Below are 25,187 nucleotides of genomic sequence, written 5' to 3'. Positions count from 1 at the left end.
TCAAGGTTAGGAAAATATTGTTTTCACCTTGATTGTCCCTTCATGGTGATGGTGATCGTCAAGGATGGTTTTATTGTAAAGGATTGAGGTGGTGAAGTAAAGACAAACAGCTCCATGTTTTAATACCACACAGGGTAGAGGGGAGTGCCTAGGTCTGTGTCCATTGTACTACAGGATAAAAATATCGAGTCTCAGTTCCGGAAGGCTACACTACCCAGGTTAGGGTGCTTCAGCATAGGGCCTGCTGAAGGTTGTGTTTTAACCTTTACAGAGGATAGTGTTTACCCTGGTGGAGAGATGAACTGGGGCATGAAAACAAGATGCTTCACTGGGGAGAGGGCTTTGTTTTGCTTTCATTGAAACCCAGCCTCCCCCCCTCCCCCCCCCCCCCCCCCCCCACACACACATGCACACACACACACACACACCCAATGAGACGAAATAAAGTCAACCAACTTCAGATCCTGGTTTGCCACATTTATTCCAATGAAGTGGAGAGGCAGTGCATATTTGATTCCAGTAGTAGTGAGGTGGCAAACCTATCTCCTGTACACCTGAGGTGTTTGAGGGACAGAGTGTAAACTCTTGTTGGAGATTGTGGGGTCATGTGAGTCATAAGAAAACGACAAAAATACAAAAGACTGCCACCACTAACATCCCATGTCTGCTTAGTACATCGAATATCAGCGTACGTGTTGTTTTTTTTAAAGAGAGAGACAGCTCTCCATGCATGACAAGGATAGGGCACAGAGGAAAATACCTGTAGTGCTGTACAAATACTGAAAGATAAACCTTTGCAACAGCCGTGGAAAAAAACGCAGAACATGCTATCATTCCAGAACATTCCAGGCGTCGCCTCGGAAACCACGTTTCTGTTTCTCCGTAGCGAAGGGCTTTGGGGGGCGGCAGGGCTGGCGGGATGGGGTTAGCCATGGGTGGCGGGGGAGAATCCAGCTGGTCTGAACTTCATCTCAGCGAAGCCCACGGAAGCATCCTTCCCCTTCCAGTCTATCCACACTATGCCCTGAGGCACAGCACAAGTTCCGGTTATAACATCATGTGCACATGAAAAGAGTCGTTGGCAATCACATCTTTGATTTCCAGACTTCCTCAACAGTGTAGAAGACCAAAAAAAACAAGCATTTCATCATCGGACTCGGGTCTCAACGAATATCCACAACTGCTTACATGTCGAATCATTTGAAAAACGTGTCGTAGCTAGTGGAACTTCAGGGAGAGCTAGAGAGGAGACTATACCTGGTTGTTGCTGTTGACACCGTAGAGACCATTGAGGTTGGTCTTGTAGCAGTTCTTGTACCACCAGCCCCCCATGTAGGCCCTGGCACAGTGGATCCCCAGGGGGTTGGGGTCTTTATCCTTGGTGGAGAACGGGCGGCCATTGTGATACCTCATAGAGTCACCTGGCATACGGGACGGAGAAGAAGGGAGGGGAGGAGTTAACCAAAAAGGTCACTTTTCGATGCCGCAAGTGGGCAATGGGCAGTATTCATACCGAGGAGGGAATTGAACCAATAGTTATATGTGGAAAATAAAACTTAAGAGACCCGACTTATATGCAGTACCTGTCATGCGATAGATATCATGTTTTTTATAATTTTTCAAGCTCTCGTTTCCCATCACTGTCCAGTTCTGGACTCACCTGCAGTGCCGGTGTAGCCAAAGACCTCGATGGCATAGTGCCTGGCCTCGGACCCAATGGTGAAGTTGGAGTAGTGCGCGTACGCCGTGTCATGTCCTGAGCGCAGGTCCACCCTCAGACTGACAGGGCCCATGCTGCTCAGGTTGTGCAGCAGCTCATTTCCTGTTGAGTCACAACCGTAAACTGAGTCACTTCCTGACAGGTGAGTCACTTCCTGACATGTGACTCAACATAACTCAATATTAATGAAGCTTTACGATGACAATCTTTGTATTTGAATCCCAAGGCAGACAGGATTGGTTCATCATAATCACTCTACCAAGCCAGAACTCCTCGCTGAGGTTTCCAAAGCCGTGGGCATATTCACTCCAGGTTCTGTAGAAATCGGTATTTCCGTTCACTCGCCTCTGGAACACCTATCAGAACCGCATAACTGCCTTCAGAAAACAATTTGGATGTAGTGTGAACCATGGAACGTGTCTAAATATAACATACTGTATAGGCGTCCTGCTGTGTCCAAAATATGATTGCAGTACAGGCCCAAGACCACTGTATCTCTGCAGTGTCTGCCCCACCTGAAGCATCAGTATCATACATGAAGCCTCTCTCCTTACCGTCCAGCCCCCTCCGTCAGTCTCCATGTCGCAGTAGACCCTGACGGCCCCTCCCTCCTTGCCTTGGGGGTAGATGTTCACCTCCCCAGACTGCAGGGCGCCGTTGAGCAGCTCCTGGGAGCACTCCATAGGGAAGGGGAAACGCAGCTTGGCTGGGAGAGAGGAAACCCACGTTGCCGGTGAACGCTTCGTCTGATACGACGCCTCGTTTGGATTTAGACTAGCCGCCTATCGCAATGTTGACATCTCCGGTGGGTAAGCCTTACCTGTGGTGAACTCTGCGGCGATCACAGAAGTGTACTCTCCTTCCCTCTCTCCCTGAACCACCACAGTGTACCTGGACATGGCTAGCAGTCCTGTTAGCTTGTACTCACTCGCAGATGGTTCCAGTATAACCTCCTGCGCACAAAGAGGACAGTATATATTATCAGGTTAGCATTCTTCCATCAACAACTGTGCTTGTGAAGGAACTCGTGAAGGAACTCGTGAGGGAGACGTGTGGTAGAGGTCAGGGGAGTGTGGTCACCTTGGCCTCCCCTCCTGCCAGTTGATAGGTCACTCTGTAGCTGTGGAACGCTACAGCTGGGGCTTTCCATGTGATCACAGCGGAATGAGCGTCGACATCGCTGGCCTTCACCACTGAGACAAGTCACACACAGACAGGATCAAGTTACTTTGAAACATCCCAAGGTTCCTCATACAGGACTGTGCAAATGTCTTAAATGATATTTGACATGCATTTTGTCTTATATTTGTCCGTATTTGTCGTAGTATAAAAGTGCAGTGTTGTGTTTGGTCTTTTAATGAGATGATTTCTTAACACATTTTGGCTTAACTTGAAACATTTATATTTGTGCCGAAGACTTTCGGCACCGTACTGTACATAACCTCCTCACTGTTGGCGGTTGTGAAGGTGGCGGCCATGGCCGTGCTCCGGAGACTATCCTTCTCGCTCAGCACCTTGACTGTGTACAGGGTGGCTCTCTGAAGCCCTTTCAGATGGTGCTCCACCGAATTCCCCGACACCATCACCGACACCGTCACGTTGGGCGCTGAGGAGGGCAGAGGAGAGGAGAGAAGGTTACCTTCGCTTCCGCCACAGGCCTTGTGAGTGTATCTGGGAACAGAAAAACAGGACATTTCCCCCACCACAGCGCCGTGGGGGGAAGAACGTGTCTGCTGACTCACTCTTGGCTGACTCGTAGCTGATGATGAAACGGTCGACCTTCCCCAGGCTGGGTGTCCACTGCAGCACCGCTCTGGTGTCGGTGATGTTGACGGCTTGGAGTTGGACAGGGGGAGCGGGCACTGCAGGGGAGAATCAGTTCACGGTAAAGCATGTGGTTTTGTCGATGCTGTTTAGGATTAGAGTGCATTTACATTTAGTCATTTAGCAGACGCTCTTATCCAGAGCGACCTACAGTAAGTACAGGGACATTCCCACCCGAGGCAAGTAGGGTGAAGTGCCTTGCCCAAGGACACAACGTAATTTGGCCCGGCCGGGAATCGATCTAGCAACCTTCAGATTACTAGCCCGGTTCCCTAACCGCTCAGCCATCTGACTCCAGAGAGTGGGCAGAAAACATCCGCTCTCCATCGTCAGATTCTTCCATTATGACTGACTGGAGAATGTATCGACTGAATGTCGAGTCCCGCACCTGTGCACATGATGGCGACGGCAGGGTCGCTCCTGATCTTGCCCAGAACGGAGGTCACGGTGACCACATAGGAGGAGCTTGCAGACAGCATGGGCAGGACCACGTGGGACTGCTGGGCATTGACTGACACTGAGCTGCTCTCCGCTGTCAAAGCACAGAAACGGGGGGTCATCTCGGGGGTACAGGATTTCTTTAAGGTAGACATGCAGAAGATTTCAAGAGCATTGTGCCAATGGAGAGAGTAGCACCTGTGACAATATTGGTGTAGGTGATTTGGAAGCCGGTGAGGGCGCTCTTGGGTCTGGACCAGGACACAGCGAGGGAGGACTCGGTCACGTTGCTGAAGACCATGTCTGTAGGGGGCTCAGGTCCTGAGGACAGGGAGAGAGGCCGGGAGAGAGAGAGAGACATAGAGAGAGAGATTTAAAAGAGAGAGGGAGAGAGGGGTCAAGGGAAGAATCAGGTTTCACTCAGGAGTTGTATATTGTGAGCAAATGTAGCAGAATATAATGCTGCTGTAAGAGTGTTTAAATAAAGATCCGAGCATTCAGTTCAGAAAGTTCAGAAGGAGTGGTTCTGGTCACCTGTGGTGATGGTCACTCTGTGGATTTTGGACCTCTTTCCGGGAGCCGTGCCGTAAATACTGAGTGCATAGCGGGTCAGAGGACGCAGGTTGCCAAACTCCACCGAGCGAACACCTCCTGGGAGAGCCATGGCGACTCTCCTGGTGTGCTTGCCGTCAGCCTTAGACTTGGAGCCACTGAGAACTTTGGCGGAGGACGCAGTTCCATTGACAGCACTCTCTGTGGCGTTTGCTGATGCCAGTCCTTTGTCTTGTCCTCCAAGAGCTCCATCCTCTGCTTCTTCCTCTTCCTCGCCCTCGGCCCTCAGCTCCCGTCTGGTCACGGTAAAGTTCTTGAACATGGCCTGCGGAGCGGACCACGTGAGGGTGAAGCCGTAGGAGGAGATGTTTTGGACCTTGACAGAACCGAGGCCGGTCGCCAGAGGCTTCCTGGTGGCGTTCACCAGCAACACCATTGTCTTGTTGACCTTTGTGACTTTGACCTCGGGACTCGGAGTGGTCACGTTCACTAAATACTGACTCCTCTGTGGAATTTTCGTTTTGCCTGTCGCCATTTGGGTGTTGTTGACAGACACTGTTACCTTGGTGACACTCTCATTCACCTTCTTGGTGGGTTTCTTCCCAGATGTCTGGGTGGAGTTCTTCTCAGCCAGAGTGGACTGTTCTAGGTTCTCCTTTCTTGGGCGAATTTTGTTCGCAGTGTCTGTGCCTTTAGTGGTGCCGTTCGATTTCTTCACTGTAGTCTGGGTGATGGTGTCTGTAAGAGGTTGGTCCTGAACAGTCACTTTGCCTTTAAGGTCTGGTTTGGTTATTTTCTTAGGAAGAAAAACTTTTGTTTCGCCTTTACGAGCTTCATTCAGCTTTTTTCCTCCACTGTGTTTCAAGAGGACCTGTCCCACTGTCGGACGGCCCAGTGTAATCTTGGTTTTTCCAGCCTTGCTGGTAGTCTTAGTAACCGTAACCTGTGGTTTTACCGCAGTGACGGTGACCACTTTGATTTTGGTTTTGGAATCATCCTCTTTTGCTACCTTCTTCACCTGTGTGCTGGTCTTATTAGCATTGCTCTCAAGGGTTACCTTCTCCACTGTTGTCTTCACCTGCGTGCTGGTCTTGTTAGCATTGCTCTCAGGGGTTACCCTCTCCACTGTTGTCTTCGCCTTGTCTTTAACATCTTCTGGGGAAAGAAAAGAGACAGGAAGTGTAGGTGAACTATACGATTCAAAGGAGGATCAGTCACATGATCAGGAAGTCAGACAAACAAACGCGGGTGACTCACTTTTACTGCAGTCCGATCCGGGGGCGCACTTGCTGCAGTCAAGCCCAAGGAATCCTGGGAGGCAAACGCACTTTCCCTTCTCACATTTACCTCGTTCGCCACAGTCATTCGGGCAGTTCACCTTTGAGCAGGGACCTGGTTTACGAGAAGACAAATCATCAACACGTTGACTGGACTAGCTGGCTGCATCACTATCATTCTGCATCCCATATAGATGCTCAAGATGCATCAACAAGTGTAAGATCGAAGAATGTTGGAGAACAGAACAAGGATGTGAGGTCGTACATTGCTGCTTGATGGACGACATCTCCTTCTCCAGTCTGGACACGCGTCCTTTCAGGGCAGCCATCTCGGCCACACAGCCCCCTGTGCAGCCCCCAGGCACCAGGCTGATCTTGTGGGTCATCACCAGTGGAGACCCAGGCTTCAGCTCCAGCTGCAGCTCCTGGCCCTGCTCCGGGGTGCTGGAAGAGTGACTCTGGATGTCCTTGTGGAGGCAGCCATCGGTAAGAATCACCTTGATGGCAGCAGGTGGTGGGGGGGCAGGGGTGGTCTTGTCTTTGACCGTCTTGGGTGTACTAACTGCGGGGGGCTTGGTAGGGACTGAGGGGGTCAAAATGGTCAGGTTGATGGTTGGTTTGAGGGTGGGGGTGGGGCGAGGGGTCTTGTTGGGCTGTTTAGCGATCGCAGCTACAGGTTTTGGTTTCACCAGGGTGAGAACGACATTTGGCTTGGGTTGGTCACTTCCTGTGGAGTTCCTCTTCTCATTGGTTGGGGTTTGGAGAGAGGGTAATGGGGTGACCAAGAGGAGCAGGGCCAGTGTAAACAGCATTTTACCTTTAAAACCAGTAACTGGATATCAAGGTAAAACCGCTTTTTAGGGTTTGTAAATGAAGTGCTTGTGAGGAACAAAAAACTCCTTCTTCTATGTTTCAGTGATGGACAGTCAAATAAATCCACAGGGTGTTACTAGAAATGAAAAACGAAACATTGTTTAAATTCTCACTGTATGTTATCAGTTTAAACAGCAGTTTGGGTGTACTGGGATCATTACAGTATAGGGCACCATAGATGAGGTTTCTACCTGGTGTCAGGACTGTTTTCTAGGGTGTCATGGACCCACGCATGCTCACATCCAATCGCACAGTCCTACGTCCCTTCGACCTGCACAAACACTCTCCCTCTTGCGATCACTCCAAAAACTCCCACTTCCAAGTATCACATCCCGTTGAGAAGAAAGGAGACATTATACTGCACATGAACTTCGCTCAATTTGTGTATCTTGGGGGGCTGTGGATGTAAAACTGTCCACAAGATTCAATTCCACCGATCTGCATGTTTGCATGTACTAAGTCATCAAGGCACACGGATAATGAAGCTAAAAGAATGGAACCGTAAACTAACCCAAACCTTTCCCCCAAAAATGTATATTAACAGAGAAAAGTTTTTGATCAAAAACCTGGTACCGCTAACATACTAAAAGGAAGAATTAATCATATGAATACAACTAAATGGTGATTAACTTCAGTTGAAAATGATATGGTTGAGTGAACGCCCGGGAGGTTTGGTTTTTAGCATGAAAGAGAGAGGTGGCTGGTGAGAGAGAGACAGCCAGAAGCTGCAGTCAGAGGAGAGCCTGTGCAGGGGCCTAACAACGTGGTACTGTATAGCTCTCCTGGAGACTGGACCTCTTTGATTTTGGAGAAGGTTGCATAACCAACACACACTCTTCATGGAAACCACAAAGTAATTGGTGCTTTTAGTGCTTCAATGGAGTAGAAGAGGAAAATGTGCGCGAGATGCTGAAGGTGTTCAATTATATTTTGGAAGAGTCAGGGCTTTGAATTGTGAACAAAAGCAAAGTACTGTCTTAGAAGGTTTACATAGGATTTAGTGTGTTTACAAGTTCAAACTATGACAGTGATCCAATCATGATAGCCATTCAAGACAGTTGTAGTACTGATGAGACGGCAACTGTGTAATTCAACAGATACTGAGTCAATGCATCGCCACTCCTCAGCATCCTTGTTCGTGTTGCCCTCAAAAAACGAATTACCTAATTTTGCACAGGTGAAGAAACTGAGTTTTAAAATAGGAAAATCATGAACAATCCTCTCACACGAGGATCAGTCCATCCAAATACCATGACCGTTACAGCTATAGCCAAAACGGGCCTCTTGTGAAACAGGCACTGTAGACTGTATCACTGTATATTTATTATGCCCGTGCTAGCAATTTAGGATTCAGGTGAACTTTCCAATGTCACGTAAGGACAGTCACTCACCTGGGCAGTGATCGGTGATTTCCTCCTTGGCTGTGCGTCTGTCAGTCTGTGCTACTCTCATCTGTCTGGAGAACTTCATGGAGTCTGGCTGAGCATTGAGGGAGGCAGGCAGGAAGGGAGAAGAGAGAGAGACCGGAGCACCACTAGAAACGAGCAGGGTGATAAAGTGTGCAGCTACTTAAGGACTTCCCCCCTCCTCCTGCCTCCACCCTCCACCCACCTTGTTCTTTCTTACCCAACCACTGCAGAAAATATTAGATTGGGACTAGTTACATTTTATTTAGATGAGGACTTGTTGGTTACAAATATAATACACATCCACACTGATTTATATTTTTTATTTTTATATTGGCGGGGAGGGGTATGCGCATTTTGTAAGTGACGTCACACTTTTCATTTCATGTTAATGTTCATCATTTAATGGGTATACACACAACAAGGACATTTCATGTTCAACCGTGTTTTAATCAATTCATACTTTCACTTTTCAGTTTGATGTTATGACTTCCCAGGTGGGTCCAACCCAATGACATCCAGTTTCTTTCTGAACACACTGTGATCAGTCAGGCTTGCATAAAAAGCCCCTGGTCATTCAGATACCCATGATTCAGCAGGAATACACAGCTTCACACCACAGGTATTCACCTCCATAGCTGGGCAAGAGGAACATCGTTCCATATGAATGGCTTGCTTGTTGGAGCTAATGAGATGTAGCTACGTGGGAGTTATGTAACTTACCAAATATCCACCAGCTAACGAACACTGTAGTACTGCGTTGCAATCGTTGGCTAAATGACCACCCACCAGCCCGCTTTTGTAAACCATGTGCAAGGACAGTACTCTCTTTACATGCACACACGCACACAAATAGACACACACACTAACACACCCACACAAACCCTCTCATGCCCCCCACACACACACACATACGAGCACTAATACAAAATCCAACTGCTCATAGAGAAACATCTCAATGGGTGCCTTTCAACTTAATGGAATCATTCATCAATACAAAATCAATTCCTGTGGAAAAGGACATATAATAATAAAAAGAATAATACAGCAATATTAATATAGCAATTTGAATGTCACACTGTCTAAGTTAACTTCATGACCTGTGCCGAAAAGCGGAAAAATACTGAAAACAATATGCTTCGCTCACTCCTTCAGGACCCCTGTGGGTGACGTGTGGTAGTGCACACGACGGGCTTGAGGGCGTAGGTGGTCGACTCTGAATCCAGAGACATCCTGAGCTGATCCACCCTCCCATCCACATGGAAGAGAAGGAACTTCTTGTCCCCCCCGGAGCAGCGTCCAGGCTGGGTGGTCCGACACCATTGGTGCCTCCATCTGGTGGCCGGGCACAGATACGACTCCGCCCTCCTCTCCTCCTCCCTCCATCTCTGTGCGGACCACCCTCCATCCTCTGACCCTGCCTTGGCCTCTAAAGAATGGGTGAAGCCAAACCGTGAGCCAGCTACGACTCCATGGTCACCTAACAAAACACATATCCCATGATCCTCCATCTACTTTACCATCGCTTTGACAGAACTGGGCTTCTGATGTCTTGCTTGACGGACACTGTTTCTATTCTGATATGCACCTCCTCAATACTAATGTATCCAGTTTGTTTTTCTAGTGAATTCTACTTATCTGGATGCAAGGTGTTACTTTGCAAATGTCATGTGTAAGCAGAGTTGTGTCTTTAAAATATTTTATGTTAGAGAAAACAGTGCTTTACAGTCTAGTACAGTAGGCACCATCACAGATGAGTTGGTGGGGTAGCATTATGCTAATCCCAGACGCACACCATTTAGGAAATAATATAAACAAACGTACGATTTGAAATGTGCAAAAGGTGTTACTCACAAATAGTCAAATAAGGTATTTCTGATGTGAAAATATGTGATGTTGTGGTATGTGTATTTGCTTACTCCTTATTGATTCACATTTAATGAGAAGTCTGATGGCAAAGTCAGGAACAGGGCAGCCATTGACCTGGATGTGATTGAAGTGACGGCCAGTGCTCTCATGTTGCTTACATTGGAGCAGGCTTCAGAGATTAAAATAATATAAGCGCATAAGCCCAGGCCTGTTCCCCTGCCTCTCCCGCATCAGAACCCTCCTTCTTCACTCCCTCCCTTCTAAACTGACCCCTCTCTCTTCCCCCTTTTCTCCGTGTGCCTCTCTATCATAACTCGACAAAGGATAGCCCTTTGGGCTGCCTCTCATCCACGTATTTGATATATACGTCTGTGTGTTTATAAAAATCAGAGTAGTGTCTTTATGATGGACAGCACATTATCTGTCATGGTCAGGTGAGGAAGATGAAGCCATCGTGTGTCACTGTTGTCTCTACATGAGCCCTGGAACCTGGTCTGGGTCTGGCCCCGTCGGGTCAGCTGCAGTCCTTCAATGTAGATGCACTGTATTAACCCTGGTGCACAACCTTCTCCCCCACGCCCCCATCGTCGCCCCCACCCCCATCCCTTTCCCGTACAGATATTGGGAAAGGGGTGGTGGGGTTACTGGGCCTGGGGGGGTCAGGGGTTGTTTTGAGCACAGAGAGCTCTCTTATGTCCTTGACTGCCTCAGGTGAAGAAGAAAAAACGACATCAAAAATAAATACCACTGCTGGGAAAGCTAAATCACACCGGCAAACTGAACTGCATCTTAACCACTGGCTGAACATGAAACAGGGGCAGGACATGGCTTTTCCCTCATGCCATGTACTTTGCTGGAGTGGATTTTTTTTCTTCGCATGCTGCCAGAAATGAGTGATTTGTAAAACTTGTTACCTTGTGATCCAAATCAAATATTGTCTTTTTGCATAACATTGCCGTGATTACGATCATGTGAAACATCTCGACTTCAGTTATCGCACACGTTTTGCAAATACGAACAAGATGGCAGTGAAAGTATTATTTTATTGATGAAGACGGAACACACACATAAACAATGATTCCATTGAAATATTGTATTTAAGATTACTGGAAGTATGTTGGTATGATTGTCAAGAACGATGTATTACAGAACTCTTTACTGGGTACAGCCACTCAATCTATATTCAGACACAAAATTATGGAAATTGGCGCAATAGCCTTGGGTAAGTGTTGCACCGCATCGGCTCGGTATCTGTTCAATCCAGTTTGTTGATTCCAACAGGTATTGCATCCTGTGGGTAAGAAGAGAAGAGATATTGAAAGAGAGAGAGACAAAAAGATAAGCCAGCAAAACACAGAGTCAGAAACAGAAGTACACAGAAAAGAGAGAGAAAAACATGGAGAGAGAGTGTCGGATACAAGTCAGAAAAACCTGACATCTTGACTGCACTCACCGGCCATTGGTGTCAGTGGTTAGGCCATCTTTGCCCATGATCAGGTACTGCTTTCCCTTCTGCAGCTTTCCTCTGCAGTGCAGCCTCTTAGCAAACACTCGGATCTGGCTCTCTTCCATCTGCATGTCTTTGTCTGAGGGACCATCAACACATCAGAACACAGGTATTGCAGCTACTACTCTGTGGCTATGGTTTACTATACATGGTAACTATGGTTTACTATACATGGTCACTATGGTTTACTATACACGGTAACTATGGTTTACTAGACACTTACTTGCTCTGAGTACCTCCACCACATTAGTCGAGTAGAGCTCAAAATTACCCTTCACTGTCACATTAAGAACCTCAACTTTGTAACCTAATAAAAAAAAGCCACCTTGTATTAATCAAATCACGTTTTGTACAAATGACCACATCGATGTCATTGGAGTCTAGCTATTGTGATACAGACCATAATCTGCAAGAGGGTATCTGCATGCATGTTCCTGACGATCCCGTTTTCCAATCGTCGGTTTATCGGAAAACTTCCTTTCCTTATGACAAGGTCCTTTAGACAAGCGATTAGACATGATTACACAACGGTTCAAACCTGTGAAGAAATGTTGATGACTGTGCCCAGGAAACAAAGACCTACTCTCTGCACACTGGCACACGCTCCCTTCACACAATTGAGCGATCATCTTGCTTCTTTGAGGGGCAGAGTACAAAACAGCACACTTCCTGGCTGTAAAGACAGAGGCAGACTCATACAATAGGTGATAACACCGTTTTCACAAGGTTTTATCATTTCACATCAACTTCAGTCGAAGAATCATGGAGGAGGTATGGATAGAAGGGTTAGGGTTATTCATACATGGTTCATAGTAGTCATAAAATAAAGCTTGAGCTGGCTGAAGCAGACCAATGGGAATCCTTTGCATTGCCCGGAATGTAATGCACTCTTCATTCTCGAACATCTAGAATACGATGGTGAGACGACAATGAGTTATTTGGGGTTTCGAGATTAGATCAGACAGAAATGCATTCATCCTCAAAGGGAAATTTGGAAGTAGTATATGGTTGGAACAATTCTACGGGGTCCTGGTGGGTACAGTATGACAAGTTCGTCAATGAGAAAGTCCTACCTCGTTAAAGTAGATCAGCACTCTGTCATGTGACGTTTCGTAGTGCGATATGTACTCCTCTGGCTTTTCCTTCAGCTGTTGACAGACACCGAAGGAGAATGTTGACAAGACGCATGGAGCAGCTAACGCTAGCCCTAACCTCAAGCCGTGGAGAGCGTTCTTTCACGTCTTAGGGACTGACCTTCTCCAGGTCGTCAGTCTGCACCTCGAAGCCACTGAGCAGTGTGATGTCTGCGATGGCCATTCCTGACAAGTTCCTGCTCAGGCTGTAACTGTGAAAGGAGAGGAAGCACACTTTGGTATGGAGGTTGATCACAGCTCCGTCATAGCACGATGTACTACAACGGGAAAGTGTTTTTTAGGGTACGGTATGTGTGTTGGTACACGGTTGGAAGAAGACTACATGCCTTGAAGATCCTCAGAGTTCACATTTGAAGACGTTGCCCATTTGACTTGCGTGTGGAGCACTAATGGGATGCTTATCTTTAGAACTGACCTGACACATACTTCGTAGAGGACTTCGTTTTCAATGCTCTGCGCGGTATCTCTCTTGTGTCTGGTGCGGGCATCAAACCACTCGATAGATGATGAGGGGAAGTCCTCCCTCCTCTCCTCCTCTCCATAGTCCTCTCCGTAGTCATAATCAGGAACCTTGTCTGGTCGTGGAGAAGCCGAGTGAGAAATACAGGACCAACGCCGAAAATCCCCTTGCTTACTATTAGACCAACTCGTTCAGATTCAGAACCATATTGAGTTTTCACCTGTGTACACCACTTTTCCTTTGACGATTGTGACCTCTATCTTCAGATCTTGACAGTCATCCCTGGGATCTATGAGATGGTAAGCCTTTAAAACCTGCCGGACAGAACAGTAATATGTAACACAATAAGATTGCATTGACTTCTAATTATTACATTTACATTACACTTAGTCATTTTAGCAGACGCTCTTATCCAGAGCGACTTACAGAAAGTATAGGGACATTCTCCCCGAGGCAAGTAGGGTGAAGTGCCTTGCCCAAGGACACAACTTCATTGGCACGGCTGGGATTCGAACCAACAACCTTCTGATTCATGGCCCAACTCCCTAACCGCTCAGCCATCTGACCCCCATATTATGGATTGATTGCAACTGTTATCAGTACCATTGGAGCCCTTCACTTACCTTCATCTTGGCCTTCCCTTGTCCTTTCACAACTACATCAATATTCTTCCCCATCAGTGGCTGAGGAATAAGTTACAAGAGAGGAATAGGTTTATACAAGTGTGTGTGTGTGTGTGATTGTGTATGTGTGTGTTATTCGAGGTTCTACCTTTAGCTCGGTTTCCACTCTGTCAGCCTTATTTCCGAGTGAAAGCTCCAGTTTTGTGGTCTTCCCTTTAACAGTGAACGAGGCATCCACTTCTGTGACGGGGGGCGGGGGCATGTCCAAAGCATACTCTGAAAGAGCCTCCAGTGCCACTATAGTATCCTACAGACAGTGGCAGCATATCAGTGATGCCGATTCAAGCAAACTGAGAAACCCAAGGGTGAAGGGTGACGGCTTGTGTTTCCTTATGAGACGTTTCCGTGTTTTTGAGCTTGGTTGGCTCGATGGCAGCATACTCCTCACCTGAGTTGATTTGAAACCTCCTCCATAGTTCTCCTGGGTGGTTAACCAGCAAGCGGCAGATTTGGCCCACTCTGAGTCTTTGTGAGCTACTGCTGTCAGGAGGGCATAGGCTGTTGTTTCCACGGTAATGGCCTCTGTGACAGGTATCCTAGTTCTTTTTTCTTGGCTCACCAGTTCTGCATTGGCCCTCCAAACTTGGCAGCCTTTCGTATCTGGGGAGGCAAAGAGGAGTCAGGGGAGGCACAGGAGGAGAGAACTGTTAACTGACGTGCTGAATGTGATAGTAGTTCGTACCTTCTGTGGCCAATCCTTGGAGTTTTTTCCAGGCTGGTTGTGCCTGTGTGCGGTCTGGTAAGCAGACTGCCAGACAGTAGGCAGTGATGGCCACAGCGTAGGGCCTCTCCAGCCCATCGAGACGGGACCGGAGGTAGCTCGTGGATTTGACGATACTGTCTTTCTACACAAAATAAGACCCAAAGCCACCACATTGAGCCGCTTAATTCACTGGCAACAATTGTTGGTATACTCTCATGTGATGCAGTTGCATGTAATACATACAGCATCCCCATTGTTATCATGGCTTCCAAAGACTTATCTGTGTCTGGCTTACCGCATCGTTCATCTCTTTCTCGGGTAAGAAGGCGAGGGAACGATTGAGGGCAAGAGTTATGAAAGCAGTCATGGATACTTCTCCTTCTAAGCCTCCGACACCTCCCTAGAGGAAAAATACCGATTCCGAGTCACCTAATGTAGAGTGAGATTTGCTATTCAACACAAAGAATGTTCATTCAGTGATCTACTGAAAGATCACTTTCATTCCATCTCGATTTCTTACCTGCATTTCTCTGTGGTAGACTGGATTGAGATCAATAAATGAGCCATCATCATTCTGTTTTGAGAGGAGGTATTGAACCGAAACCGTGATGTCATCATAAGACACAACCCGGGCAATCCTTCCCCTCTCCTGGCTGACTAATGCTTGGCGCTCAGCCACCAGTGACAGCACCTTCACAACCAGGCCAGTCAGCCTGAGGCATGGAGTATGGAGGAAAAACATAGTGACAAACCAATGTCAGTGTATGAGGTGTGGTTGGAATCACAAAGAGTGACTGAGAGGGTAGAAGCCTAGTGGGTAAGGGATATGGTTCAGCTCTTACAGTAGAAAATGGTAGCAGAAGAAGGTGGGAACTGACCAGTAACTGGATGGAGTATTAATCCAGGCTCCGTAAGATCCATCATTCTTTTTAAATGTCAGAATCCTCATGTAGCCTGAAGGACGGAGGAAAAATTGACGTTCAACAGTCGTTTTAACAATCTGTGTCGCAGTAAAACACCTCAGCTGTATTTCTCGACCCACCTCCCCCCCTCCACCCTGACAGCAGACGACTTCTTCTTCTTTGAGAAAAAAGTCGCCGACATTAGCAGTCGGTTCCCTCAACCCACCTTTCTTACCCTCTCACCCTCTATGACTGACCTAACTAAATGTCTAAACTCTTTCTCTCCCCTGTCCGAGGCAGAAATCTCTGACCTCATTCTCTCTCATCGCCCCACCTCCTGTCCCCTTGATCCAGTCCCCTCCCCTCTCTTTCAAACTATCTCTCCCTCCATCATAACTCATATTCTCCATGTCCTTGACTCCTCTCTTACTTCCGGCACTTTCCCCTCTGCCTTCAAATAGGCCAGAGTTAGCCCTGTTATTAAAAAAAACCTCCCTTAACCCAGCTGTCCTCCAGAACTACAGACCAGTATCACTGCTACCCTTCTTCTCAAAAACAATTTAACGCGCTGTATCTAACCAACTGTCAAACTTTCTCTCTCAGAACAACCTGCTTGACCCCAAACAATTGGGCTTCAAGACTGGCCTTTCCACAGAAACTGCCCTCCTCTCAGTCACCACTGCCCTTCAGTCTGCCAGAGCGGCTTCGAGGTCATCCGTCATCGTTCTGCTGGACCTTTCTGCAGCGTTTGATACCATCAGATCCTGCTCGCCAGACTTTCTGAAATGGGCATCACTGGCACTGCACTTCAGTGGATCTCATCCTACCTGTCGGGAAGATCCTACCAGGTCTCCTGGGGAGGCAAAGTGTCAGGCTCCCGCCAGCTCTACACTGGTGTCCCACAGGGCTCCGTCCTTGGACCCCTCCCGTTTTCCCTGTACACCACTTCACTTGGACCAATCATCACCTCCCACGGCTTCTCCTACCACTGCTACGCTGACGACACGCAGCTGTACCTGTCATTCCCCCCGACTGATCCGGGGATCTCAGCTAGGATCGAGGCCTGCCTCACAGACATCTCCGCCTGGATGACCAAGCACCACCGCCAGCTGAACCTCGCAAAAACACAAGTTCTGATCGTCCCGGCCAAACCCTCCATCTCCCACAATCTCTCAAATCACCCAGGGGTCTGCGACAGTGACCCCTTCATCCTCTGCCAGGAACCTCGGGGTTACCATGGAAGACAAGATATCCCTCACAGCCCACATTGCTGCAGTGTCCCAGTCGAGTAGATTCACCCTCTACAACATCCGGAAGACCAGGAGATACCTGTCTGAGCATTCCACCCAGCTGCTAGTCCAAGCACTTGTCCTCTCAAAGTTGGACTACTGCAACTGGCTGCTCGCCGGTCTCCCAGCATGCGCAACCCGCCCTCTCCAGAGGATTCAGAATGCAGCAACCCACCTGGTCTTCAACCTACCCAGACGCTCCCATGTCACCCTGCTCCTCATCTCCCTTCACTGGCTACCCATCACGGCCCGTATCAGATTCAAGACCCTGGTACTGACCTTCCGAGCGGTGAACGGAACTGCAGCCGACTACATCAAGTGTCTCCTCCAGCCTTACAACCCCACCCGCCACTCACGGGCTTCTTCTAACAACTGTCTGGTGGTCCCACCGCTCAAGAGCGCCCAGTCCCAACACAAGCTCTTCTCCTGTCTGGCCCCCCAATGGTGGAATCAACTCCCCACCTCCATCAAAGCTTAAGACACACTTGTTCCGGGAGTACAACGGCACTTAGGAATAATTTGCTGGACCTGATGTTAGTTTCCTACAGGATCACAAAGACTCTTATTGAGAGACTAGTTGCTCTTCTTGGTTAGTTAGTAACTGATTTTAAATGATTGTACTCGCTGTGAAATACTTTACTTGCTTGCTTTTCTACAGGTACACTCTTGCACTTTTTGAGGTTCATGTTGTTTAATTGTAACTTGTTTAACTACATGCTCTTTTGGTTCTTCCCTTTGGCACTTATTTGGTTTTTCACAATGTATGCTTCATGTTTTGACTACCCACAATGTTTTGGGCTATCTCATTGTTATGATCAGTGACCTATGCACTATTGTAAAGCTCTCTCTTGGAAGTCGCTTTGGATAAAAGCGTCTGCCAAATAAAGAAATGTAAATGTAAAATGACTTTCCATCCATGGCTCATGATTAAGCCCATTTTCCCAGGAATGAGGAGATTTAAAAGAAGAATTGTGCTACACCCCTCTTCTTCCTCACCACTTTCGGTGTTTTGGAGGGCAGTATCTCTGGTTCCTGCAGGAAGCTCAAACCAGCGCTGGGACAGGTCCAAGTAGCGCAAGGCCAGGGCCAGGGGAGCCAATACCGCCATAGTCTGCTCTGCACAGCCATAAGGGAGTTTGAGCAAGCTTTTAACCCCTTTAGGAGACAGCAGGTTTTTGGCTGTGGTCTGGCCAAACCCCTCCCCTGGAAGTGAAATCATTAAGTTAGAGGAAAAAAATGATATTGAGCAACTGGCAACAAAGTCAGAGAAGCTAATATCTGAGGATCATTCGTCAGACCTTCTAGGGTGACGAATATGTTGGTGCTGGAGCCAGGGACGCTGTTGTCTGGTATTTGTCCATCAATAGTGAAAAACTCATCACTCCTCCCTAACAGAAAAGCCGAGTACCAGGTTAGGGTTAGGTAAGTCTTTTCAATAGAATCCAGTCATTTGGTGTATTAGATGTATCCTCATGTTACCTTTCAGATCAAGAACATGAGTTTCCTCTGTCCACTCCTCTATTCCCTCTGTCTAGAACCCAAATCGTTATATTTGAACATTTGAACAAGCTCTGGTTCATCACACACGATCCAAAGAGAGTATATGTCATATAATTTCACTCAGGCTTTCTCTTTCGTTCAGACACATGGGTTGACGTTGTGGGTTATGCTTACCCTAACATTCAGAAGCTTTTCAATTGCATCCACGCCAAGATCGTTGTTTCTGTCGTAGATGCGTATCGTGATGGGTATGGTGCCGATTGTCATGGGTACGGCAGAGAAAGGGACCGATTTGGACGATTGTTGCGCCACAGTGATGTTGACATAGGTAGATGCGGAGGCTGATCCAGGAGAACAGAGCCCTTCAGTCGGCACCATATGGATTGCAAGCTACAACGAAGCGTGATAATTGTCAGAGGTTCATAAAGACGGTCGCCATGTCTCCGAACGGGTTTCAAGTGAACGTTATCAAACCTACCTCTGCAGGGTTTTTCCCATAGTTGTGTATGACAGGAACAATGGACAGCTGCTCATACTGCTTCACTGAGTACGGTAGTCTCAGGGATACAAACAGATTCTTGAACACGGTCATCTGCAAAGGCTCTGCCACACAAAAACCTGAAGGAAGGACATGGAATTATTGACGGATTCAAGTGCCAGGCTAGCTCGCTAGTTGTTCAGAGTTTTTGTCAAGTTATGGCTATTGTTACTGGTAGCTTTTTCTACCCCTGGCAACAAATAATTACAGGTTGTTCAGTATCTTCTAAACACATGGATGGGGAACGATTGACATACCATGAGTTTTTGATAAACTGACAGCCTGAATCTCCCAGGTGGTTATGGAGTCATGCAGAGATAGTGTGTGACTAGGAGATAAACACATCATAATAGTTAATTACGTTTGACTAGGAGGGGAGGTGAGTTGTCTCTAAATTGCCTGTTACTTACTCTTTTTTACCATCCACCTCAATCACTGTGAAAGCAAAACTTGGAGGGAAAGATCTCCGAATGTTTTGAAGGGAGGCATCAAAGAAGAATTCCTCAATGTCAGTTTCACTGGCCGCTGGGAAAGGAAGATAACTGAATATAACCCCCAGTCCACAATAAACCTTCCTTTTAATCTAAAAAAAGGAAGACTAAAACTTTAAACCACTTTTAATCCAGTTGTTCAAACTTATTGACACAGTACCTGTAGTTTAACCAAAACTGTTACCCTCCAAATTAACAGTGGGGAAGCAAATACATTCAAACTAGTCAAAAGTTGGGTTCATTGTTTGCAACTCTACGTGCTGTTTATGACTGTCACACTCACTCCTTCCATGGCCTTTGATAGCGTCCTCCTTCTTTTTTGTGTCTCTTAGCTTTTCCCCCTGAAGGCAGCAATCTTTGAAGGCCTGGGTGCAGTTTGGGTCTTTCACGGTCAGTGACACTCTCTTTGCCCTTTCTTCGCACGTCCTCCTCATTGGGATCAGGGTGAGACCACGGACACAGCACTCTTGCAGCGCCCCATCTGTATACTTTGATTCTGACAGTGAGACAGAGAGGAAGAGGGTTATGGAACTTGCCGGAATGTGTGTGCTGTTTCAATAAAGAACTTCAAGAAGAACGGTACTTAGGGTCATCATCTCCAGTTGTAGATTCAGGGAGCGCCTGCGTCTCCTGAAGTGATTGTGACAGCCCAAACCTGAGAAAACATTGTGTCTACAGTTATACACAGCACATGTCAAAGGGTTCATTTCAAACCAGGAGTGTATATTTGACTTGTTGAGTGTTTATGCAAGTCCATGAGAAGGAGCTGTTTAAACCATCCTGGTGTCACAGGAACAATTTGGTGGGATAGATATTTTCTACTCTCGCTGATGCTTGGCGTACCCTGTCTGTTTTGGGATGTCATCGACTTCTTAGTTGAGGCGGAGATGAAGGAGAGACCAGCATCGTTGAAAACAGAGGCCATGTCTTGCCCTCCGCCATAGGAACAGCCCAGGTCATAGGACTGCATAGAGGAGAAAACCTGTGCAGACAGATGAACATCCAGACTGAACGAGTCTAACAAAACACTATCAGTTCCCATTTTACGGAACATACCGAACTTTGCAACCTCGTTATTAAAAAGAGCCCTGTGAATACTGTTATGGCTAGTATTATCATTCATCAGAACTTAATATAATCTCAAATCTTTTCATATTTTGCTCAGCAAGCTACAGCTGCATATTCTTGGATTTGCGAGTCACCTGTTTGGCAGTGAGTTTGTTCTGGACATTGAGAGCGTAGATGGCTTTGTCCACAGCCATCAGTGCGACTTTACCCTTCTGGCCTTCCAAATCTATTGTGACCTTGGCCAGGGACCCTGGTAAATATGGACCAGGTGTTGGACTTGAGATCTGGATACGATAGACAACCACACCTTCACTCACAAACGCACACTATTTTAACCATGTAAAAAAGAAACACTGTTTATGGTCTTTGAATTCAATGCTACATGGTCTTCTTCATCATCATGGACTGGCTACCAACCTTGAGCTTGGCCTCACACACATCCTCGACATCCACCCACACAGAGTCAGCGATGATGTCACCGTTCTGGAGGTAGTAGAAGCCAATCAGACGGAAGGATGGAATCATAGCGTGCGTAATTTGGAAGGTGCTGGCTGTAACAAGTCTCGCTCTGACAGATCTTTGCAGAATTAGAACTCCTCGGCTTAAAACCTAAGCACCAGGGACAGAGATAACAGATAACAGTCAAAAAGATGGTTTATAGTTTTCTGCAGATACTCGGTTTGTGATCAAGGATAGACACTCTCACCATGTAGTAAATGTATCCATCTTTGGGTTTGGCATTGGCATGGAATGTAATATCAAAGTTTTCTTCCACCGAAAAAACGGTGTGATCCACACTCATGTACAGATAGCTGTTACTAGGAGATGAGACACGTGTGATAATTTTACGCTCTTGATGGCCCTCTACTGTCACCTGTTGAAAAAAATGCCATTGCTTGGTAGGTTGTATTTAAGTTATAGCATGCATTTATTCATGCCTATAGGCAAGCAATGTGGTGTTTCAAAACTATGTTGTGTTACACAAACCTGGACAGTTATTTGGTCAGCCTCAGCTGGGACAGCTAATGTGCTCACTGCTACCCCCTGCTGGTTGGTTTTAACATGGTTGGGTGCCATCTGGAGCCCTTCTCTTTGAATTGCTACTTTCACTTTTTCTGCTGGGGAGCCATCCGGAAGGCTGACAACCACCTAGTTTGATCAGAAAAACATCAAATTTGTGTTTTTTCACGTCAAAATACGGAAATATGGATGGAGCGCTAAATTTTCGCTCCTTACCGACACATAGAGAGGGAAACCGGGGATGAAATAGGAACGTGTGCGGGACAGATCCACGTAGTAAACCTGAGAAACCACCGGAAGGAAGACCTCTGCTTCCTGAAGCTCACCACCTAAGGAAATCACATGTACACCTGTATTAGCATGTTGTCTGCAAAGTGGATTCCAAGGATGCCCTATGTGACCCCATCTGCTTTTTAATGTTGACCCCAAAGCAAAAAGGTGATCACTCGGGTTACTATCTGATCCCTGCAAAATGTGAATGCTGTTTTTGAATTGTACTGTGTTCGATTGTGCCAAACCTTACTGGTGATGTCGGTGACAGAAGCAGCAATGTGAAGCTTGGCCCCACTTTGGTCCAGGTCAGACAGGCTTGTATTCATATTGTTTTGTAGGAGTTCATCTAGGCGGGATACTTTCAGCTCCGTAGCACCTAGTCCATTATCAAAGATCTGAGACAGAATGCGAGTAGGTATCAAGTGAATCTTCCTGGGGTTAAAGGGTTCAGTCAAACAGAAGCACATTCAGTATCTACTTTCAAATCAATAATAATACAAATCATCTTTATAAAGAAAACCTCCTACTTTGACCTCACCATCAAGTAACTTTCCTCTGCCGCATGTCTTCTCATGATTACTCAACTTTTGGAACAAGCTAAACATGTATGCGTGTGTCCAATGCTCATGTACTGTAACTGCAGAAGTCAGTCGGAAGACTCTACTCAGGATAGTCCAGACGGGTCATTTTCTCTTAGACATATTGTTTTAACTTACTGTAAATCGCTTTAGAAGAAATGACAGTCGTGCTAAAGAACTCAATTAGAAATGTGTGTATTCCCTTACCGTTCCAGTAAGCTCTAGTCCCCTTATGAACAGAGTTGTTTCCTTCTCACCCTCTGACCCCTGGTTGACTGTCCTTACTCCCACTCGACAGTGGAAAGCTCCTTTTATAGTTTCCCCATTAGAGTACCTGGGTCGGGAAGTGGTTTCAGATCATAGCATATAACCGAGAGATGATCGTGTCATTTTTCACGTTCACTTCTTTTTGCGTGTGTTTGATTGTGGAAATCGGCAGATGTTGGAGCTGAGGCTTACATGGCTTGGATGGTGAAGGGGAGGTCTTGGTTCACCAGGAGATAATTTTGTTCAGGAAGGATAGTCACCTCAAAGCTGGGCATCACTAAAACATTCAAATGGGCAAGCAGTGAAAAAGCTCTATCAAACAGAAAATAGTCAGATGTAGAATATGGAACTTCAATTGAAGCTTAAGAAACAGATATATTTTCACCAAATTTCTGGACTCTGAACTCTCGTATGGCAGCTTCCTTTTCATCGTCTTGATAGTGGGCCACTATCCTCCATGTACCCATTCTACGACAGATATGCAGGTATAGGTACGGCATGGCTTACATGTGACATGACTCAATGATAGCGATCAACGAGAGCAATCAATAGAGATCAACAAGAGCGATCAATAAACAAGAGCAAAAAATATTCAAATCTTTTGTAGGGCAAATAGGCTTTTTACAATATCTTATCAATATCTTGTCACATTATATTATCTATCTGGACTTACTTAGACACATCAGGAATGTTCATTGAACTGCTGAAAATTCCAGAGGTTGCTTTAAGGAGGTCCGTCTTTATTCTGTTTCCCGCTGCGTTCTGTCACAGTTAAACATCAACGTCACATTCAGAAGCTCCAGATATCTGTGCTGTTGTGCAATTAAAATGTTTTCTACTCACAAAAACGGACAACTGAAAAATGCCATTTACAGGTCTCATCGAGTGGTCTAAGGTAAACACCCTGTATTTCACTGTTAAGAGAAGAAACATTTTATTTCACCCATCTGTTTATGAATGAAAGTATCTTGCTATGCATGAAATTCTGTTTAAATTCTTGTTTTACCTATCTGATTAGGATTGTAGATGGGCTGATCTGTCTGAATGAAAATGTAGCCTTGGTGTTTGGAGACTAGGACCCTTGTCGACTGTCTACCTTTCACCGAGTCAATCTCACTGACCAGTAAGAGATAGGGTTGACCGTGGTGGAATTTGAGTTTTGACATCTTCTCCTTGTCTATCTGAAAACATACTTAACATGAAGGATTCACATATATGTATTGTTCTAGTCCAAGTTGTGGGCCTGCTCTCCATCTCACATTTTGCACATACCTCTAGTTCCACTGTTTGAAACTGCCCCACTTCAGAACAAATTGTGCCGATCCTCTCTGAGATCAGAATCTCTCCTATCTCGGCTTCCAGGTAAACAGTTACACGTTTATTGAGGAGGGTTTCCCCCACATGGATCAGAACTTGCTCCTTAACTCCAATATGGAACACATTGGGAGCTGAGACGAAGAAGCTGAAAGACCAGAGTCGATTCATAGGAATTTGAACAAAGCACATTCATGGCGAAAATCTGGAAATTGAATTGACCTTGCACATCAAGGAAAAACTCATGAGGTGAGTTAACAAAACTGGCACATCGGATCTATGCAAAAAAAGGCCAACAGGATAATGATAATGCCCTCATGCAGCTGTTGAAATATTTACTGTACCTTTCTATTGCTTGTGCTGGTTCCACAGCTAAGACGAGGAACACCAGTAGACAGATGGGAGAGCCCATGTTCCCTGTTTGGAGGGCTGTGCACAGAATGAACCCCCTCTGTTGTCCGGCCAATGTTTTATACTGTAAGCACCTCCCACCTCAACAATATTTCGCAATGTTTCTCAATGAGCTTTACCCCAAAAAACCTTCCCCCGTTTAAAATACCAGTTGGTGTTCAGTGTAGGTCAATTCAAGGTCATTCACTGTCTTGTATTTCAATTCAAATTACAATATGAGGGAAGCAGGAAAATGACACCATAACTCAGTTACAATGTTTCTTTTTGCATAGTTTCCTTCTCTCTGATTCTCGTGAAAATAATGGTGGTTGGTGCATGCATTCAATGTTAAGTTGAATACAAAATGACGATGTAAAACTGTACAATGTGCAGTGACGCTGCCAAATTCAATAAAAACAACACAGTTCTCTACCCTGTTTGGCTTGACAAGAGTCAAACTCGACAAGAGTTTTGGAAAATGTTCACGATTTCACAATCTAACTGGCAGTTTTCCCCGTAAGTCATGTGATTTCAAGGAATTTCAAGGCCTGTTCTCAATCAGATGCCTGCATTTTCCTTCTTTGGCAACGTTTGATATTTACCTAACTCTCAGTTTTAGGAAGATACAGAAATGAACTACTACTTGTATGATATTATTTTTATTAAGCAGCTTGATATTACTGTAGATGCCCTGCATTATCTCGCCCCTTCCCATTGACGTCATTCTTGTTCTTTTCATTCATGTCCAGTTTGTTTGTTTTTGGCACACCCCAAAACTCAAGGCTATTTCACTCATCCACATTTTGAATTTGAATACTGTGACCTGTTAACTGAGTTCTCACCTACTCAGAGTGCATGCTGACGCACTATGCATTACAAGATCATGATCAATCTCTAAATTGTCCAAGTCGAACATTTCCCCGGAGGCCTTGCGATGGATGAAATCACACCTTGAAGGCAGAACTCAGTGTGTCCGAGTGAACAATGAGCTGTCGCCCATTTTCAGCTATGATGTGGGCATGCCCCAGTGGTCAATACTGGGGCTTCTCCTGTTCAGCCTGTACATGAATGATCTGCCTTCTGTCTGCACT

The 25,187-nt window shown here is 46.2% G+C and overlaps 2 protein-coding genes across 4 annotated transcripts; both read right to left on the bottom strand.

Annotated features, from left to right (window-relative positions):
* Positions 1–456: 456 nt before the first annotated feature.
* Positions 457–8,214, bottom strand: tnxba (tenascin XBa). Of its 3 annotated transcripts, XM_047034721.1 has the most exons (16): positions 8,076–8,214; positions 6,876–6,999; positions 6,077–6,760; positions 5,792–5,926; positions 4,517–5,689; positions 4,181–4,303; positions 3,933–4,076; positions 3,463–3,582; positions 3,171–3,326; positions 2,801–2,913; positions 2,541–2,673; positions 2,275–2,426; positions 1,980–2,076; positions 1,661–1,822; positions 1,258–1,421; positions 457–1,024 (listed from the first exon to the last, which is right to left on the bottom strand). In XM_047034721.1, exons 3-16 carry the CDS (start codon positions 6,621–6,623, stop codon positions 926–928), a joined length of 3,318 nt encoding a protein of 1,105 aa, XP_046890677.1. In that variant the 5' UTR covers positions 6,624–6,760; positions 6,876–6,999; positions 8,076–8,214; the 3' UTR covers positions 457–925. The 3 variants fall into 3 exon arrangements, with proteins under 3 accessions (XP_046890677.1, XP_046890666.1, XP_046890687.1); XM_047034710.1 differs by lacking the exon at positions 6,876–6,999; XM_047034731.1 differs by lacking the exon at positions 6,876–6,999 and having other exon boundaries at positions 4,517–5,686.
* Positions 8,215–10,982: 2,768 nt separating this feature from the next.
* Positions 10,983–24,159, bottom strand: c4b (complement 4B (Chido blood group)). The gene is made up of 41 exons (XM_047036112.1): positions 24,051–24,159; positions 23,665–23,854; positions 23,399–23,573; positions 23,236–23,306; positions 23,066–23,154; positions 22,778–22,860; positions 22,585–22,669; positions 22,333–22,459; positions 21,798–21,942; positions 21,491–21,603; positions 21,242–21,403; positions 20,961–21,128; positions 20,672–20,863; positions 20,389–20,538; positions 20,030–20,168; positions 19,770–19,841; positions 19,470–19,682; positions 19,106–19,220; positions 18,953–19,023; positions 18,636–18,775; positions 18,332–18,547; positions 18,137–18,188; positions 17,956–18,045; positions 17,654–17,860; positions 15,345–15,420; positions 14,987–15,179; positions 14,762–14,866; positions 14,446–14,608; positions 14,152–14,363; positions 13,852–14,010; positions 13,704–13,763; positions 13,301–13,394; positions 13,036–13,195; positions 12,721–12,811; positions 12,540–12,614; positions 12,269–12,371; positions 12,050–12,139; positions 11,867–11,962; positions 11,690–11,773; positions 11,413–11,545; positions 10,983–11,250 (listed from the first exon to the last, which is right to left on the bottom strand). Exons 1-41 carry the CDS (start codon positions 24,116–24,118, stop codon positions 11,115–11,117), a joined length of 5,163 nt encoding a protein of 1,720 aa, XP_046892068.1. The 5' UTR covers positions 24,119–24,159; the 3' UTR covers positions 10,983–11,114.
* Between the last annotated feature and the right edge of the window lie 1,028 nt (positions 24,160–25,187).

Source organism: Hypomesus transpacificus, chromosome 2 (genome assembly GCF_021917145.1).
Source record: "Hypomesus transpacificus isolate Combined female chromosome 2, fHypTra1, whole genome shotgun sequence".
Classification (NCBI taxonomy): domain Eukaryota; kingdom Metazoa; phylum Chordata; class Actinopteri; order Osmeriformes; family Osmeridae; genus Hypomesus; species Hypomesus transpacificus.
The sequence above is the reverse complement of the archived record's forward strand: the minus strand, read 5'-3'. Positions and strand labels throughout refer to the sequence as shown.